The sequence below is a fragment of the Momordica charantia genome (genome assembly GCF_013281855.1).
Source record: "Momordica charantia cultivar OHB3-1 chromosome 4 unlocalized genomic scaffold, Mcharantia_2.0 BLBB01000004.1, whole genome shotgun sequence".
NCBI classification, from domain to species: domain Eukaryota; kingdom Viridiplantae; phylum Streptophyta; class Magnoliopsida; order Cucurbitales; family Cucurbitaceae; genus Momordica; species Momordica charantia.
This window is the reverse complement of record NW_028275162.1, coordinates 3,568,851-3,588,675: the sequence shown is the minus strand read 5'-3', so window position 1 is coordinate 3,588,675 and position 19,825 is coordinate 3,568,851. Positions and strand designations below refer to the sequence as shown.

General features: G+C 34.8%; 2 protein-coding genes across 4 annotated transcripts; one reads left to right on the top strand and one right to left on the bottom strand.

Moving 5' to 3' along the window:
• The first annotated feature begins 5,031 nt into the window (after positions 1-5,031).
• On the top strand, positions 5,032-6,709 carry BZS1 (B-box zinc finger family protein). Of its 2 annotated transcripts, none has more exons than XM_022280023.2 (3): positions 5,032-5,545; positions 5,802-6,239; positions 6,340-6,709. In XM_022280023.2, the coding sequence occupies exons 1-3, from the start codon at positions 5,360-5,362 to the stop codon at positions 6,568-6,570; spliced, it is 855 nt and encodes a 284-aa protein (XP_022135715.1). In that variant the 5' UTR covers positions 5,032-5,359; the 3' UTR covers positions 6,571-6,709. The 2 variants fall into 2 exon arrangements, with proteins under 2 accessions (XP_022135715.1, XP_022135716.1); XM_022280024.2 differs by having other exon boundaries at positions 5,802-6,234; positions 6,340-6,480.
• A 1,996-nt stretch (positions 6,710-8,705) lies between these two features.
• Positions 8,706-19,224, bottom strand: LOC111007719 (kinesin-like protein KIN-7D, mitochondrial). 2 transcript variants are annotated; one of them, XM_022280187.2, is made up of 26 exons: positions 18,999-19,224; positions 18,545-18,911; positions 18,343-18,440; positions 18,126-18,215; positions 17,831-17,883; positions 16,669-16,734; positions 15,340-15,393; positions 15,008-15,067; positions 14,839-14,917; positions 14,675-14,742; positions 14,065-14,121; positions 13,873-13,977; positions 13,416-13,520; positions 13,117-13,224; positions 12,887-13,018; positions 12,620-12,799; positions 11,955-12,101; positions 11,559-11,699; positions 11,305-11,424; positions 11,152-11,202; positions 10,914-10,961; positions 10,600-10,746; positions 9,563-10,303; positions 9,291-9,420; positions 9,099-9,210; positions 8,706-8,932 (listed from the first exon to the last, which is right to left on the bottom strand). In XM_022280187.2, exons 2-25 carry the CDS (start codon positions 18,880-18,882, stop codon positions 9,125-9,127), a joined length of 3,204 nt encoding a protein of 1,067 aa, XP_022135879.1. In that variant the 5' UTR covers positions 18,883-18,911; positions 18,999-19,224; the 3' UTR covers positions 8,706-8,932; positions 9,099-9,124. The 2 variants fall into 2 exon arrangements, with proteins under 2 accessions (XP_022135879.1, XP_022135878.1); XM_022280186.2 differs by having other exon boundaries at positions 8,706-9,210.
• Positions 19,225-19,825: the final 601 nt, after the last annotated feature.

Here is a 19,825-nt window from a genome sequence, read left to right as displayed (position 1 = left end):
TAAGAAAAGGAACAACTCTAATCGAGGCAAGTAGATTTTTTCTACACGACTCTTTGTGATAACTCGACACACAATCTTAAGCAGACTCTCACTCTCGAGATTATTGCTCTTTCCACTCTACTTGCTCCATACTTGTTTACTCCAAACTTGAATTCTAACTTAAGCTTCATAGTGTATTCAGCAGAGCATCACACTAGTGCTAATTTTTTCTGTACAGGTAGCCTAGAGCTTGAAGATGAAGGCGTAAATGACACCTCCGTGACACCTATGTGGCGTTTGCTAAAAAATTAGCATCATCAACAACAATAATAAAGTTTAAGTACCAATCTTTATACTTTTAGCTTTGGTTTATTTTGGTTCAAGTATTTTCAACTTTTGTTAATTTAAGCTCTTATACTTTCAAGATCCCTATCGTTTTTAAAAAGTGATCGATTAATTGGTCTTATTTGCAAAATTTTAAGACAATTTTTATACCCAGTGAAAACTATTTAATAAAAATTTATAATTACATTTCAAAACTTTAGTGAATGAAGTGTCAAGCTAAAATTATTATGATTGAAATAAAAGAGATAATAATAAAAATAAATAGATCAAAATGATACTTTTTTGAAAGTACACAGATTAAAATAGACGTTTTGAAAATAGAGTAATAAAATTAAAAATACATTAATTAAAATAGACATTTTAGAGTAAATGAACCAAAATGAAAGAAGTAAAATAATATTTGTCGTATAATAATAATGATAATACATTTTATTGGTAAGACAACCCATTTGAGATCTCTCCTTCAAAATTAAAAAAGGACCCATTTAGAAAGAAAGGTCCAAACCGTACAATAATGTATAACTTCACCCAAATTCAAAAGTATCATTTTTGGCCTTTACCTTTTTATAGACTAGTTAGATTTTCGTGCGGTTTATAAATTTTGGAACATAATATTTTTGTGGTAAAACTGTGTGTATATATATATAAAAATTAAGAATTCTTAAAAAAAAAAAACTTATAAAAGTAATTTCATGATATGGACTATTAAAGTTAAGGAAATATTTCTTTATTTTAGATTAAGTAATTATTTAATATAATTATTGAATTTTTTCTTAATTAAAAGGTGTGATTTTTTTTTCCTAACACAAAAATGTATACACCAATTACCACGGAGCTATGCTCGCTTTGGTGAATTATGTAGTAGTTATGGAGTAGTTATTATTAAACATTGAATGATTTTTTTTTTATTCTATAGATTTCTGGCCTTCTATGTTTAAAAATATGTAAAGTCTTTAGTTTTTGAAAAAAAATGCTATTTTTATTTTATGAATTTGTTCTTATTTATGACACAAAACAAATGTTTTCTCTGTGTAGATTCTAAAAACTAAACTTTAAAATTCTGTCAATTTTTTAGTTTATTAAAAAAATTTGCCTCTTATTTTTATTTTTATTTTTATTTTCTATAAATTTCTTATTATTATTGTTTCCTATAATACTTCAAAAGTATTAACAATATATTATTCATAATATATTCAATCTAGGAAAGTAACATATTAAACAAATTTGAAAAAAAAAAGTTAATAATACCATAAAATTGTATCATTACAAATTTTACAAAAAATAAATCATATGCATAGTATACAAAGTTTTCTAGTATGACGACATATTGAAAAAGGAAAAAATCATCATCAGGAACATTGTTTTAAGAAAATATTTGAAGTTAATAACATTGTATAAGAAATTTTGAACGACAACGTTGTATTGAAAGTAAATCTATTAAAATTTAGAAATATAATATGAATAGTAAAAAATGTTGAATATAAATTAGTAAATAATTAGTATGAAATATTTTGTTTGAATAATAAACATAAAGGGTTTTAGAAAATAAATTAAAGTATCCAAATGATTTAGGACTTGCATTTTTTTTTATTCAAACGTAAAGGGTTTTTATTGATTTTGGTTTGAGAGGATGATAGGGTATTAGGTTTTTGGTGATGTTCACCCTTTTTAATAAACGAAAAGATCTTTCATGAAGGGATATGATCAAAACTTATTTCATAACTTTTAAATATGAAAAAAAAAACTTATCTCGTAGACCAATACGAACCAAATAAAATTGAACCGAAACATCCTTAACCATTTAAAATAGGACATTAGAGGCTCAAGTCTATATATATATAATTGATCAACAATTAAAAAAATAAACCTCCCATCACAGATATATGACGCCAACGTCGTCTTCCTTGTCTCTAATGGAAGTCTCCTATTTTCACAACTCTCACTACTTTCATTTTCTTTCATCATTATCAATTACTTGCGCCACCTGTTTTTGCACAACCACACAATTGTGAAGGAAGTTTTTCAGTGTCTTGAACATGAGTTTTGAGTAAAATAAAAAAAATACAAGAGTTTATTTTATTTTATAGGTAGTTTGCAATCACACATCTATGCATCGTCACTTTATCGAACGGTCGCATATCTTTTAGATTAATTTATCTGAACAGATATCTTCGAATAGTTGTTGTGTCCTGTAGGAGTTTCAAGGATAAAATAGATATATATTAAAAAGTGGGGGACAAAAATGGAATACAAAGATTCTCCAACGTAATCCCATTTTTTTAATCTCAAATTTCAATCAAATTTTTAAACGAAATAAGTAAAATAAATTATCGGTCAACATGTATGGTTACTTTTTTTTTTCTATTAATTGAAAGATTTCACAATGATATTAAATTTTTACATTATGGAGATTTTTTTAGGGACATAAATAAAATGAAAATTAAATAAAAAAATTATTTTTTTCTCAGCGTTCATCTGGTTCCAAATCCCGCGTAGGAAAACGGTCCATTCTTCAACCTTGCTCCATTCTACCTTCTTTCCCATCCATGATGAGGTGAACTAGAGATTTTGTCCCATCAACAAAATACAGATAATAATCTAACTATTATATCTTAATTAACTAACGGTCAAATTAGATTATTGGAAGCAATTCTCACTGTACACGTGACACACGTCAATTGGGTGATGAGGAGTACAGGTGGCCTTTGTCCATAAGTTTGAAGTTTCATTACCTCAATTCTATTTTATACATCCGAATTGACGTCTTGTGTGGCTGAGCCGACCAAGTGTCATATAGGTATGTTCTCATTAATCCAGATGAATTGACTTGCTTCACTTCGACTCAGTTCCAGACTTCGACAGACTCCATGATAACACGTAAGGATTCACAGCAACTTTAAAGAGCCGTTAAGGTACTGTTGGGAATGTTGTCGGGGAAGTCATCTATAAATAGACTCATTCTCTCCATTTTCAGGTGCACCAATACTAGATTATCTTTCAAGTTTAGTTCAGCCAGCTACTGACTTTAGCATTGGTGTGTGTTCTGTTTTGCAGGTCACCCGTCCAGCTCATCTCTCGAGCAGTTCTTAGTTCGAGCCGAACTTCGTGGAGTTGATCATTTTTCTGATCAAACATAGATCATGGACCTTCAATGGTCAAATAAACAGTAATTTCAATCTCATGGACCAAAAATGTATTTTTATCGTAACTTTTTTTCCTTATACGTTGATAGTTTGAATCTCCACTCTTATCTTTGTAACATTATATTTTTTAAAAAAAATTAAACAATTGACTATAAATATAACGAATATTTCAAATTCCAACATGAAGTATTAAAGAAAAAGAAAATTAGCCCAACTCCAAAATGACCTAAATCCGATTTTTATGATTAATCCGATCGATTCAACCCTATAATGACCTAAATCCAAATTTTATGATTAAATCAATTATCCCCTAAGTTTCCATTGGAGATAAATATCCACATTTTAGATATTTTGTTAGATATTTTCAAATAAGCCTAAAATTTTGTCTCCCCATGAGTTGACGTTACTTTCCTTATTTTATGTAAATGGATCTCTCCCCAAAACAAAATAGTTCCCACTCTCGACCCATGTAACATGCTACACCAAGTAAGAAGTGTAGAACAATTAGCTCATAAGGACCACCATTGTATAACCATTCATCAACGGAAGCAGCTTCCCATATCGGGTAAAAGTGCAACCCAATAGCTGCAGAAGTAGGGATAATGGCACCAGAAATAATATTGTTTCCGTAAAGTAGAGATCCAGAAACAGGTTCACGAATACTATCAATATCTACTGGAGGAGCAGCAATGAAGACAATAATAAATACAGAAGTTGCGGTCAATAAGGTAGGGATCATCAAAACACCAAACCATCTTTCAAATTAATCAAGTAATTAAATCAAGTGGGAAGGCAACCATACATTCTCCTTTCTTCTTTTGGTTAAAATTTATTACAATTCAAACATAGGTGTAAATTCAAATAATCACTCATTTAAAATAAGTTTATTAATATTTTGACTAACTGAACTATATTTTCCTCAAACCTCTGTCCATCTTTTTAATGTTTGTGAGTGTCTTAATCAATTTGCATGCACCTCAACCAACTTCAATGGAACAATCGTCCCTTGCAACATTTAGCTGTCATAAAACTAGCCGGTAATATTTCGATTTAAACACTATCTTGATCTTTCTGTATCCTTTGACTTTTGTTCATTTTGGTATATATATTGTCCGTATACTTTTGAAACATTCGTTTTGATCAATGACACAATAGAAATCTTTTAATATAAATTTATTACTACATCTCAAAAAAATTCATCAATGAATTGTCATGAAATAAAAATTAAATGAAATGAAATGACCAAAATAATCTATACCTAAAAATACGATGATAAAATAAAACAAAATAAAAAATATATAGACCAAAATAATATTTCAAACGTAGGATTTTAACATTGGGCTTAATTTTTTAAATCCGTTTTACTAAAGTTCCTCTCCATTTCTTTCACTAAAAAAAAATTGAAATGTATGAGTAGTTGTTGACGTTTACTCAGGTCGGCGCCAACTCTTTTCATTTAGATACACAAAGATCTAAAAAAACGACACATTTTTCTTTTTCTTATAGCATTTAATTTCAAATCATAATAGAAATAAATAATAATAACAACAACAATAATAATAATATTAGAAGCAGAAGCAGCTGAGAAAAGGCAGCCAAGTTGGGGTGATGGGGCCCACCACTTCTCCTTCCTCTTTAATTCACAGTAGAGAGAGAAAGAAGAGAGAGAAAGAGGGAGGGGGGGCCATGGCCATGGCCGATTTTTCTAGAGCTTTTTCTTAAAATGTCAGAGAACAATAAAGAGCTTCAATCTTAGCTGTTGTCTTGTCCAGTAATGGCGGAGAGCCCATAATACTTTGTCTCCATTCCTTCGCCTTAAATTCGCCTCTCTTTCGCCTCGGAATTTTCAGATAGTGAAAAGGCAGAGGGACGAGAAATTCAGCCGCAAGATCATGAAGATCCGTTGCGATGTCTGTGATAAAGCGGAAGCCGCTGTATTCTGCTCCGCCGATGAAGCCGCTCTCTGCCATGGCTGCGATCTCCAGGTCCACCAGGCGAACAAGCTCGCCGGCAAGCACTCCCGATTTTCGCTGCTTCAGCCGATCGTAACGGAATCTCCTATCTGCGATATCTGTCAGGTAATTTTTTTTTTTTATTTCAGTTCTGGAAGTGTCCTGTGCGACTTGATTCCCGATTTTTCGGTTACTGTCGAGCTGGACGAATGTTGCAGAGAATCTTTGCGATTTTGTATCTTTCTCGGAAATATCTACTTTCTTTTGTCCGTTTCTCATCTCGTTCTTCGGCTGTTGAGTTTTTGCGATTGACGATCGGTGATGCGGAGTGAGAAGGAGAAGATTTGTAGTGAAATTGATTTTTGATTATTTCCGTTTGCAGGAACGGCGCGCGCTCGTATTCTGTCAACAAGATAGGGCGATTCTTTGCAGAGAATGCGACATTTCAATTCATGAAGCGAACGAACATACGCAGAAGCACAGCAGATTTCTTCTCACAGGTGTGAAGCTTTCTCCGACTTGTTTTTCGTACCAAACATCTTCCTCCTCCGATGGCTGTGATGCCGGCATGGATGTTAAAACTGGAAGCTCCCACGCTTGCAGCAAGAGGCCTAAAACGGCCACGAAAGAAATCTCCAGCTCTCATTCCGCTGAAAAAGCAGCTCCGTCGACAAGTAATTACAAGGCCGAAGACGGCCAAGCGAGCGACGGCGGTTCGCTCTCGACGAGCAGCATATCGGAGTATCTGGAGACACTACCGGGATGGTGCGTGGAGGAATTTCTCGATCCTTCCGCGGCCGCCGCCAATCGTTTCTGTAAGGTTTGCAGTACACCCTCTGTGTTGAGTGAGAGTACTTTTTGCTTCAGATTTCTTCTTCTTCTACTCTCATTCTAATGGTTCCTACTCTGGATTGGTACAGTTTAACAGCGAAATTGTGGCATTTGAGAATCAAAATCTAGAGGACCAACACGAATCATTGGGCACCACCAGATTTGGCAACACACTGGAATTTTCAGGTAAAATTTCTCAAACTAGGTCTTGGAATGGGGTAGGAATCTCCAGGAAAACTTGTAGACGTGAAAAAATGGGGGTGGGTGATCAGATCATCAGCAGCTTCGGCTCTGAAAGTGAAACAATTCTGGTAAAATAAAAAGGAACAAACAGAAACTAACTTTTTGTTTGTTCGCTGCTGCTGATTTGCATATTTTGTACGGGCGTTCCTTTGCTCAAATCTCTAACTGGTTCTGATGACAAAATGGAATCAAAACCCCTTTGGTTGTTTGGTTTAATTTGGCAACTGAGCAAATCAGCCTACTCTTACTCTTTTAATTCTTTTTTTTTTTTCGTTCAATCATGGGTGGTGATCGAAACTTCCGAATAGGAAGGTAATTAATGACTTGACTAATTGAAGTATATTACAATTTATGACAAATATCCATATTTAGGAAAATAAAGTTTACATCCTGATCAAAAGTTTAATCTTAAGCTCTCAATTTCATTGAATTGAACCGTTTTTCTAGCTGCGTTTGATATTTTCTTGTGGATTTGAAAATTTTAGTATTTTTGTGGTGCTTCATTTTGGGAGTATATTTTTATGGCATATTTTTCATTACTTAAATTTCGGAGTACTTTGGTCACTGAAAACTGTGGTTCGTTAATTGGTCAAGGGAATTTTTTCTAATTCAATGCAGGATCACTTGTTCAAATTTAAGATTAAATTTAATGAAATTTACTTGCCAAGCTAAAAAGGGAAGTAAAAGGGGAATTTTTCTCATGAAATTATAAAGATGAGCCATGTGGTAGAAAATGGTAGTTGCCATATATTGTTGCACCATAAATATTTCCCATTTTTGAATGTTACAATTGAGAAACCCAATGGAGCAACTTTATAATGATTGCTCAAAATTCTTTTACCAACCAAACACAATAATTGTTCTCTTCCAACTTAATAGTTCCATCTATAATTTCAAACCCCAATCCTTTTCTCCCTTTCGCATAGTTCAAACCAAAATGAAAGAGAGGAAACAAAGTTTCATGGAAATTGAATGCAAGGGCTAAGGAAATAACCATTTTAGTAAACAATAAATTGGAGGTTATGTCGGGGCTAAAATGGCAACGAGAAGTGAGAGACAGACCCAATCGGGAAAACTAAAGAAAAACTTTTTTACTGAAGTTTTAAAGTTTGCCTTATTTTAGTTCATAAAATTTTATATATTTTAGCTTTCGTTTTTATTCAACCTGCATCCAACAAATAGACGACATAACTTCAAACACATAAGTTGGTTAAGATAGTGAGATGAAAGTTTCAAATTTCAAATAAATATTTTAAAAGTTCAGGGTCCAAAAAAGAACCATTCTAGTAATTCTAGTAAATCAAAGACAAATGAACAAGCTAACTACTTACCTCCAAAGGAATATATTGATATCCTATTTTAAGTTTACTTTATATTTCGATAAAAAATAATAGTAAATTAAGTATATAGAGATTTGAAAAAAAGTAAATAATACCTTGATCGATTAAACTACTTTTGGTGCACCGATGGACCGAAAATGTATGCGAAATGAAATTAGACTAGGTTAGCGTGGATGGGATTGTCACCAATAAATAAATCTTTCTGGGAAAAACAAACACAGACTATACAAAAAATCTAATCCCATTAGTATCAGACCCTTTACCAATCAGTATCTTTCTGCCCTGTCTTCCTCATTGATCAGAAAATACAAAAGGACAGAGGCAGCCATTAAGTTGCATTTAATGTTTCTTTAACCAAGAAATTCCCAACAAGATTCCTGCAAGCTGTAACCCTATGTTCTTGATTCCTTAAATTTCCTCTCTCTCTAGAGGTTCTAAATCTACGGTCGGTATTAAACGACATCGTTTTACAGCACTCACAAATATTCAGCTGTTTGCTTATATCACGCAAGAAAACAAAAGTCCCTTTCCAAATCTCACCATGACCACTTTTTTTTTTCTTTTTTCTTTTTGTAATAATTGAGACTTAGAGTTTTACTCTCCTATACCCAGAGACGGTATAGACAACCGCACCCAAAACTAGAAGATATCAAGGAATTTTGGTATTAAGCTCAATAGAAGGTTCGAACTTGAAACATTTAAGTCAATATAACCAAAAGACTTAATCCCTTATCAATTAGACGACCCTTTGAAGGTCTCTCTCCATGGTCACTTTTAGGAACGATTCTACGAGCAATGTGAATGAATTACTGATGTGATGTCTAGAGGGAAGTAAATTGCATATTTAAATTCAAAGTTTAAAGTGAACTAAGTAAAAATTAAAAGCTTTCAGTTTCCATGTTGTAGTGAGATGAAGTTGTTAAACTAATTCAATCATATCCTTTTTCTAGTATTTATTTTACAGCTCTCAGAGATTTGATTTGAACACAATAAATAATTATGTACCTTTTTGTACAGTTGTTGCATACATGCAAAACTAATAAAAGAATCTCGTCCTCCAACGCTGGAAAATTGCAGGTAGTAGTTGAATATCAAGTCCCTGCCAGTACATGATAAAACTGAAGGAAGTAAACTAGGTTTTTGCACATTTGACAGTACAGTAAAGCGGTAACGAGCGAGATGGACGAGGTTTCGATCACGACGGGCAATGCAGATTGCGGTTGTGGTGTGATTGATGAAATAGGAGACGGGAAAGTATGGATTACCTTGTGGAGAAGGGACATGGAACATGTCAAGAAGTAAATGCAAAGAGCCTATCTACAATCTTTGTACGACAGATTGGGCACTCGGAACAGGCTAGTGAACAGGATTTACACACTGCAATTTTCGAGAGGCGAAAATTAGAACAATCAGGAGGCGAAAATGCAGGAATTTTTAGAAGGTTCAAGGAGACTTACAACAAAAATGCCGGCATGGAAGGAGAATTGCTGCAGTTGGCAATTCAAAACAAACTTTACACATATGGGAATTTGTATCTACATTTCCTAGGCACTTGAGATCCTTTTCCTTCATCTCTTGCATTCGTGCCTGAAAAGTGTATGAACAAAACGAATTTCTGTGAAGGTTGGCAATAATCAAAACATGCTGTAATCCTGAAGTTGAAAATCTTTTCAAGAAGAAAAGAGAGCATGTGTGTATTTCAATGATCTTTTGTAATGAAATTTCATACCTTTAGGCGAACAACCAATGGTTCTTCCTGAGGAGTTTCCTCAGTTTTTTCCGAATCATCGACGGGATCGGTGTCTTTAGAGACGGTTACTGTTTCATCATCATTTGTCTTTGTATCCATAATATTTTCCATTCCAGAATTCTGCCTTGCATCAGTTTTAACATCTGAAATTGCTCCACCTCCACCCTCTTTCTTCAACTTAGCAACCAGTACCCACATGTTTGCTAAATCATTTTCAAGAGCTGCCTCCCTTTTCTTTGCCTCTTCCATTTTCTTGCGGTATTCATCTTCCAAAAGCTCCTTTTCAACTAAAGCAGCCTCAAGGACTTCCTCTCTTTGTTTCCTTGCTTGAAGTTCCATTTTGAAATCGTCCGGGTCGAGATTCCAAGACTCGAAATCATCACTGGTTGCTCCTGAAACTTCATTAGACCGGCCAGAGAGCCTTCCCTTCCTTCCAGGTCTCAAAGCATCATTATACTTGCGATTTCCACTGTAATTATTCTGAGTATTTTTACAATGGGACAATTCTCGAGCACCCAATAACTCCTTTTCTAATTTTGCATTCAGTAAGGAGAGCTTGGTGACTTCAGCTGCTAAATTTTTCAACTCGACGGCAGCAGCAGAGGCCAGCTCCTTCGCATATGAAGCTTCTTCTGCCAATTTTTGATTCTGTACATGCAACCCACTGATCTCTTCTGAAAAGTGAACTGATTCCAATTTCAATGTCTCATTCTCAATCTCCTGCTTAAAAAAACAAGCTTCAGATAACCGATCGCACAGCCATTGCCAAGTTATAGAAAACATCAAATATGCATATAAAATTTGGAATACGTTATTGTTTATCATAGACTACAGAAACAAAGAACCAGAATAAACAAGTAGAGTCTTCTAGTAAAGAAGCATACAAAAAACAGCCATCCATATAAACTATTAATGAGACGCATCCAATTATGACAGTTAGGCCATATAGAATGAAATATCAAGAACCAGTATTGACAAATCCATAAGATTAATCAACCAAAAAAGGAAAGCCTCACCTGAGATTGAATTTTCTTTTTCAACTCTTCAATATATTTTTCTGGTAGAGAATGTTCAGATGAAGTTGGCAAATTATTGCTAGTAACCGAAGCCAACTGCTGCTCCAAGAGTTCCACTTTCTCCTGTAATTCTTTGTTCTCTGCACACTGCCAACAGACAAATATGGATGCAAGTGATGTTCCAAATCAAAATAAAGGGGGAAGAATGAGTAGGAAGCTTGTTAATACAGTACAATTGCTCGATGAATTTTCTACTACAGGGATATTGTGGAAAGAATGCACATAATATAGAGCAAAGAGAGGTGGCAACAAACCTTATTCTGCAATTGCTCTTGAAGGACGCGATTATCTGCTGTTTTGATCTGAATCAAGAGAAGAAAGTAAATAGAAAAGAAATCTTGCAATTACAGGGCGTGTCTGCTCCTAAATCTTAAATAATGATATATTGGACCAGCAGCATCTATCACCATTTTCTAAATAAATCAACCTTTCAACCCCAGTTGAATAACATTGAATCAAAGTCCTTCAATTAATATGACTCAGAAAACTTACCTCTAGCTCAAAATCCTTTTCGCTGCATTGTGTCGTTAATCTTGTAACAGCCTGCAACAGTACAAAAGCAGAAGAAATAATAATTACATTTTTTAATGGAAAAAATAAGCTGAAATACTTGAGGGTAAATCGATAAGTTCCATGAAGCAGCACCTGCTGCATTTCAACCATTGATGCACTAGAAATTGAAGCCTCTCCACCTTCAACAATGCGTTGCTCCAAAGCCCTCATTTGCCTTCTCTTTTCTTGAATTTCATGTTCCAAGTCCTGGATCTGAACGAAGGCACATAGACTTGATTAAAATATTGGCTTAGAAGCCCGCTTACTTGAAGCAAGCAACATTTTTATGTCCACTTCTGGTGCCAATAAAGATGTAGCAAAGCAAGAAAACTCAAGATAAACTATACTTGAACTTTAGAGCCGTCAGGATCATCAACAGACTGCTCAACCAAGCGTTTCAGTGTGCTGGTTTTAAACGCAATCTCTCCAGCAAGCATTTTGACTTGCTCAACCAGCAGATCCATCTGATCTGACATTGTCATCTCTCCCTACAGTACAACAAAAACAATCATTTTAAAAACCTTCCGTGGAAAACTGTAATACAGAACAAAAATAAAAATTTCAAAAAACCAGCAAAAAGCCTTGTGAGTTGAGCTCCCCCATAGCGAGATATAATTTAGAATAATATAGGAATTAAAATTTTCAATAAGCTTTCTGTACGACATTCATTATTAAATTTGTAAAAAAGAAAACTCAATATCAATAGAACACACGAGTTTAAAGCCTCCAATAAGTTCACCCACGTTAGTTGATCCGGTGATTGCAGAACCAGCTGGTAAGGGTTCACCGTTCAATTGGCTTAAAGAAACATCTGGGTGAACAATTAAGGCAGAAGATGGATCATTTTGATTCTCACTTTCAGTAAGCAACTCTTGGGAGACCTCAAACTTCTGAAAATAAAAATTGAAAAATGAGCAACATATTTATTCTTCTCAAACTACTAAAAACTCAAAAATCCAGTCACATAGGAATAGAGATAGAAAGAAAGAAAGGAAAAAGAAGAAAAAGGAGAAAGCCCCGTGACAAAAATTTCAGGTATGTAACAGAAGTAAGCTGGCATTTTCTTCCTTCTGTTAGATGTATGAAACGTAGCAATAACTACCTAATTGAACATGGTTTTTATCCTACACTAGCAAGGCAACTAATAATCTGCATTGCAATCTTATCCAAGTAATAATAGTAGTTGCCGTTGCAAAAATATGAGGAGGAAGAACAAGCATGGATTTCCCGTCACTGATTATAAATTGTTTCTTGTGCAGAGCAAGGAAATCTACGATGAGAGTGCTCATCTTTTATCTTCTAAGCACTATATTAGCATGTTATACATGATTGTGATGGCAATGACAATCACAAGAAAAGACGTGAATGTGCATACATATGTTGAAGAAAGCAAAGAAGGAAAACTTACATCATCAAAAGAAGATTGGTTCCTCTGATGACTGGGAATGTCACTCAAACATCCAGGAATAGAATTCTTAGATGAGACAAGTATGAGTTTGGTCAGCCTCTGAATCCTACTCATGAGAGCAACCTTAGCTTCTTCTTCCTCTTCCAATCTCGATTGCATTTTCACTTGACCTGCTTCCAACTATATAATGATACAAGAATGGACAGAGTGAAATAGTATTCTGAAGTAGTAATTGTGCCGTCAAACAAGAGTGATAAAAAAACAGACCTGCTGCCTTAAATTCATTATCTCCTCGTGATTAACACCAGCAAGCATTCCCCTCTTCAACTGATCAAGCTCTTGCTTGAGGTTTGAGATTTCTCTCTGATACTTCTTTATCAAAGATTTTTCATCGATAATCTGAAGATAAAATAAAGAAGAATTAAGAAAAGTGTAAATGCTCATGTGATCAACAAAAGTTTTCTTCTAACTTCACACACAAGGAAACTTCAATCAACCTTATTGCGAGATGCATAGATTTCAACTCGTTTGGCCCTGCTTGCAAACTTCAATGTATTGTGAGTTTCCTCCATGTTACTGGATGCAGGAGTTACTGTGCATATAAGCTGGAGATAATTTTTATATTAACTCAGAAGGAAGTTTTCAGATTTTATTGCATAATTATTAATGGAAAGGAAAGCAGATGATAACAAGTAAAAATGCTGCATCTATAAGTTCTGTTTATGAGTACTCAAAAAAAGTTATATTAATAAGAAGCATGGACTACAAAAATGCTGCTTTTGAGTCATATACTCACTGAAACGTGCCCATGCCCACTGAGTGAAGATTGTAGAAGACGGGTAAGCTTTGAATCTCGATAAGGAACATGGGATGCCTTTCCCTCGCTTAATTTCCCAATAACCTTCACAGTGCAACCAAATATATAAATTACTTCCATGTTGAGGTATCCCCTACATAAGGGAAACCAATATCACAGAAGTACGAACATTCTCTTTAAATATATGAAAATTAAACTTATTTATTGGCATTTCATTATTTATCACTCTCCCACTGCAATATATGGATTGATAAAACTGATGAGATACTATACACAAAATTCATGTAAAATCACAAGGATTATAGATAGTGAAGCAAAACTTGGCTGCCTATAGCAGGATGACATAGATCCTACTTGTACAATTATATTTGTTGGGGGAAAAAAAGAGCGCAAAAATATTTAAGCAACACACAAAAGCCACAAAAAAGACGCCTACGGTTCCGAGAGTCAAAAGGCTTTTGTTTATATAGGATCCTTCCTTTCTCCTCAGTCCAGTAGTTTCAGTCTTCGAGCTCTCTGACCCAGCTAAATCAATCAAATTCTGTATCATGGTGTTAATATTAATGAGAATGGTGCATTCAAGTTTAATAGCATCATATATAATAGAATGAAACAAGTCCAATCTTACAAGTTGAGAGAAGATGACGCCATCATACTCATCACCGTGTGCACTGCTTTCAATCATCTGCAAGTGCATACCGCCGTCTTAGTTTAGAGAGACAGAAAGACGAAAAAAATGCACAAGAGAGTGAAAGCAACCACAATCTGATTAGCATGCACACTTGCACCTCTATGCCTGCATGTGTCTATTAAATGTATGTAATTGGTCATGTAGGCATTGATGTTTCCATGAATATATTTATGTACTGATACATATACATACATAAACCATATATGTGGGCATATGTATGTGCATATATACTGAATATCCATGTATGTATCTATGTATCTATTCGTAAATAAACATGAACTTGGATTCCCTCAACCGGTTCCAAGCACACAAATATGTTTGTTAAAAATTGGAGGAAAGGGCCCAAGATTCCTATAGAATTACTATTACAGGGACTGTAAGTTTGGAGTTTTTAAATGCATTTCCAAAAAGTTCTCAATTGGTAACATGAAGAGGTGATCTCGAAATTGCAGCAGGCATCCTGAAATAGAAAATAAAATCATGGCCAGAAAATGAAATTAAGAGCAGGAAATTGGATGCACACAAAAAACGATGTCTTTAGTTTTACCAGTGTAAAGATGGTGTGGCTCCGGCTACTAAAAAGATTGAAGTTATTTGATCCAACGTGACGATGCTCTGCCATTTAAGACCTTTAGCCATAAACCATACATACGCATAAAAGGGCGCAATGGGAAAAGAAACGGCATGGAAGCAGAAGTTCTCAATAAATACCTTCACCAGCAGCTATAAATGATAAAGCGTGTCCAGGAGACAAAACCACTTCTTCCTTTATACCCTCAACATAAGTGCCCTAATTGACCACAGCAGTATATAACATACAGATATACCAAAAGAAGAACAGTTTACAAGATAATGACTACAAGGACGAATGAAAAAACACCTGTGCATCTTCCCTGACACGCAAATTCTGACCTGTTGGATCCAGCAAGTCGTTTATCACCTGGTATTATCAATCCAAATATGATCATCAGTCCAACAACTACAAAAAACTAGAATTTACCATTTAGCAGTTGGTGGCTGAACATTTAGGATGCCAGAAATTGTACTCAGAGGATCCATATAAAAACAGTATATCCTTTGACTGTCAAATATAGGCAATAAACTAGATTTCCAACCACCAACGGAACTTGGCCGTAAGTCTAACGATAAATAACAATCTTGTTACGATTTGATCACTGAAGCTCTGAAACTTCTCAGTATAGAGTTACTTACTTCATTGTATATTTCAAGGTAAGATACACGAAGCAAGAATTCCCTTCCAGGAGTCTACACAGAAAACCAATTACTCGTCTAAATGGTCGAATACTCAAGAAATGGAATAAAACAGGATTATAGAATTTGCAAAAAATAAATATAATCTGATAATATGCAGAAGCAAGGAAGGAAAAGAAGCTAATAAAGAAAGGGCGATTACCATACTGCAAAATTCAAACAATAATTTTTCATATTGCAATCTTTTCTTCATATTTTATGTAAATAGCAAAAATCACTTAATAAATTCCAATAGTTATTCAACCTTATACAAAAATTTGAATCCAATAATCACTGAACAAAATCTGTAAAATATAATACAATACTTAGTCTATCAGATTACCAAAAAGGTTGCTCCAATTTAATTGTTTACTTGATTCTTGACTTGATATAATGCTAATTTAACCAGTCATTTTGCATATTTCATCAGTGAAATAAGATGGTTTGTTTAATATTTTATCTACAGGGTTCAATAATTTATTCATTAAGATAATAGTAATTGTTAATAGCATTATTCAAATGACAGATTGTACAAAAATAGCAATTGTCTATTTGTTATTATTTCGGATAAAGAAATAAGTCCTTCCTTGGGAGCAAAATCCGATGCTTACTCAGAATGACTTACGCCTGATTTAGCCCACCCCACAAAAGTAACTGCCGAAAACTATGGAACGGCCTCATCCCACACTGCCCCCCTCTCCTAAGCCTTTTTCATTTTTAAAACATACAAGATGTAAAACAAGGAAAAAGAAACAATTATATTTGACACACGTATTTTTTGTTTTTTCAGTTTCCCCTCTGAAAAACTGCTTGAAAAAAGTATCTATAAGACTTGGCTAGAACTCATCATTGAAGAGTCACAACCAAATGCCCTCACGAGCCTACCGCTTTTCACAATCGGCCCCTACCCAGCTACCACCAATACGTACAGATGATAAACTACATATAACTGTAGAGTGAGAACATGTATCAAGTAATTGCGAGAGTAGATAAAGCAAACCAAAGTCTCTTGAAATTTGAATAAAAGCTTAACTTTTTGTTACACCAGAGAATAAAAAGAGTAATTATAAAAATTATAACATTGACCTTGAAACAGTTAGAACTCAAATGATGTTAAGCGTCTTAAAGAACAATTGTAACTGCACTCAAGACATCAAATAGCAAGCGTTTCTTGAAGAAATTGTAAAGCAATAAAGAGAACCAGAAATTAAGATGATGGCATTCACAAGACAAAGGACTAGAGAATACTATTCAATGTCTTGCACTTTAAAATTATGCCTGGATACTTACATCTTGAATGATGCTAAAAACATCTTTTATAGCCAATGGTATGATACCTGGAGAATTTTGATCTCCCTGTGAAAACATATAAGACAAGGAAATCAATAACGTTACAAACGTGTGAAAACATATCAAAAAGATAACACTGTGGAAAATATAATGATAAGAAAAGGCAGATGTGAAGTAAGGGAAAGGTACTCTGTTATAGAATAATCCCATAACAATGCCATGATAAAAATCAGGCAAAATAGCATTAGAATGCATCTCAAGAAAACTCATCTCTTTCTGTTGATCAAGTCTCAGATCTAATACATACCTCTAGTTTCAAAAAGAAATGGATATATTGAGCTCTAAAATAAAATACGCCAATGGCACTTGCTTCACGATTCATAGTTGCTTGACATGAATGTCAGATAGTGCTACTACTCACTTTTGACAAGTCCTTATAATATCCAGCTGAACAAATGAAGAGACGACCCTAATATATGTGCCATTAGCCATCAAAGCCAATTAACAATGATAAATTAACTGTAGGTGGCCATAAACTAAGGTTGAAAATTGAATGCTAGAGTTGATTCAACAAGAGAGACCAAAACTTGATGGCCCTCTGGTCACTTCACTGTGTGAAAATTTACCCCAATGTGATGATTGATGTATCGAGTTTCTAGTATGCTAGTATACATAAAAAGAAAAGCGGGGGGTACATGTAGGGAAGAAAACAAAGGAGGAAAAAACCCGACTTGATGGATAATATATTAATAATTGAAGGCAACTTCAAAAAGTTAAGTTTACAGGTTATAATTGCAAAGATTTTGTATGTCCAAAGAATAATTTGCAAGGCCACGTAATAATTAAAACTTTGAACATGGCTCTAATAAGGAGGTAGATATACCAGTTATAATCTGGTTGCTAAAGCTTAAGCCGTTAGTGGGTAGTTAATACAATCTGGACAAATATAATCTGGTTCCTATTAAACAGTCCATGGTAACTGGGGTAACTAAACATAATAATTGCAATTAACAGACTCATGAGTCATTGATGTTTTCAACTTAATACCAGTCTTCAAAAGTAATGTTTAAACATAATAAGAATTCAAAATGTTGAATATTTTATTAAGACGCTCTACAACTCTCAAAAAGATTTAGGCATAATGCCGAAGCATCATACTTACATGCATAGTGTGCGTCTTCCCACTGCTCGTCACACCATAAGCAAAGACAGTTCCTGCATATCAGAAAATAGGTGCTAAGATCCTTCTATTTTTAGATTTAACTAAATTTCCCTCCTACATACCCAGTAGTATCTCAATCAGCCTAATTCAACTATACAGAACAGTTAAATCCAAAACTCCCAAGTAATAATTCTTTCATTATCTAACATAAAAACTCCAACTCCACTTCGAATTATTATGTTGTTTAGTTCAAAATAATGTCTTGACTCGGCGAATTCTAGGAGGCGTTACGCACCATTAACACCTTCCATGGCAGCCTTGACGACAGGTTTAGCCGCAACTTCATACACCTCCGGTGAAATCGTATCTGGTCCGAACACCCTATCTGTCACAGAGAAACACGAAAACGTACATTGCTGATGCTCTAATGCAAAATAGCATTCCTATCCTCTCACCATAACCGCACCAGCACAAGTTCAAAATTCAAAAATACAAATTCTAAAAATGAGTACCAAATCCGTAGGCCGTTGCTGGATTATACTCATTGCGCACGATCTTGTCCCCGTCCGCATACCAAGCAATTTCATCCCCTTTCAGAAACTCCCTCTCGCTGCAATCACAAGTTTTAGCCCCCAAACACTTAAGCAATCGCAAAAACAACAACGCTAAAACGAATCACGGATCTGATTCAACACTCTCCGATCTCCACTTTACCTCAACGGCCGAAATCGAATTGTCACCGAAATGCTATCCCCGTTCCTCATCTCATCTACAGGCTCAGCAATCAGGTCATCAGAAATGAATCCAACCGGCGAGCAATCACCATAACCTCCAGCTCCGTATTGCACTGAATCCGAAACCCCCCGGCTATGAGTCATAGATCGAGAACCGAATCCACCTCCCATACTATAATGCGACGACGCAGAAGTCGAGCAGGATCGAGGAACCATCCTCCCGTTCGAAGTAGGCGATGGAGTTGAAGAGTAAGGAGAAGCAGCAGATTTCCGATGAGAAAACGGCGACCTACTCCGCGCTCGGGAGGACGATGCCATAGAGTGAACCGAACGAGTCAGTGACGACTCTGAAAGCAAAATGCAAATCAAATCAAATCAAACCGAGAATAAGAATCAGAAGAGAAGGGAAAAAAAAAATGTGTCAGAGAACTCACATGGTTCCACACGCAAAAGCGAAGAACATCGAGAATTTCTTTATTTGTTTTTTGCTTCTCCTTCTCTTTTTTCTAAGCTCTAATAATTTGCTTCAACGCTTTAAGCTAACTCCCATGGCGGACTTTAGAGAGAGAGGAAGTTGGAGATGTTTCGTCTTCTTTAAGACAAAGAGAGTTGCAGAGAGAGGGAGAGAATAGAGAGAGAGAGAGAGAGAGAGAGAGAGAGAGAGAGGTGATATTTTTTTAATTTTAATTTTAATTTTTTATTATTATTGGGTGGAAATATTTTGTATATATTTAAAGAGGGTGACGTGGCGGACGGTCGGGGGTGGTATTTGAAATCGGGAGGAGATAGGGGACTTTGGAAAATAAAATCTGAAATTTAGCGGGAATAACAGCGGCCACTGATACGACGATAGCCCCATCCGCAGACGACAAGACGTTTCATTAATTATAATTTTTAGTATTCTCTTTTTTCTTTTTTCAACGTGATAAACTTCAAAAGGACCGTTGGTTCACATTTTCGTTTTTTGTTTTTCGTTTTCAATTCTATCAATAAATTAAAATATTTTGCAACTAATTTTGGGTTCGTTAGGTGATGTTTCCGTTTTTTGTTTCTCCTTTCCAATTTTCTTAAGAAAGTTAAGCATTTTACAACTAACTACGTTTAGTCATTTTCATTTTTTGGAAACATTCTCAAAGTTGTAAGGTTTTTTAGAAACAACGAAAATAAGTTTTTTCTTTTTTTTTTCCATTTTCAATTTGATCCAAAACATAAATAAAAATATTGTTTTATCATACTTGAATTTTTGGATGTTTGAGCCGTA

What these genes read in the sequence shown, in the direction of transcription:
- LOC111007719 (XM_022280186.2), bottom strand. Translation starts at nt 18,882, where the DNA reads ATGGCATCGTCCTCCCGAGCGCGGAGTAGGTCGCCGTTTTCTCATCGG. An exon ending in ACCAATCTTCTTTTGATGAT is followed by an intron (nt 12,102 to 12,619) that starts GTAAGTTTTCCT and finishes TTTTATTTTCAG; the next exon opens with AAGTTTGAGGTCTCCCAAGA. An exon ending in AAGAGCAATTGCAGAATAAG is followed by an intron (nt 10,747 to 10,913) that starts GTTTGTTGCCAC and finishes GTCTGTTGGCAG; the next exon opens with TGTGCAGAGAACAAAGAATT.
- BZS1 (XM_022280023.2), top strand. Translation starts at nt 5,360, where the DNA reads ATGAAGATCCGTTGCGATGTCTGTGATAAAGCGGAAGCCGCTGTATTC. An exon ending in CTATCTGCGATATCTGTCAG is followed by an intron (nt 5,546 to 5,801) that starts GTAATTTTTTTT and finishes TTCCGTTTGCAG; the next exon opens with GAACGGCGCGCGCTCGTATT. An exon ending in CCGCCAATCGTTTCTGTAAG is followed by an intron (nt 6,240 to 6,339) that starts GTTTGCAGTACA and finishes GGATTGGTACAG; the next exon opens with TTTAACAGCGAAATTGTGGC.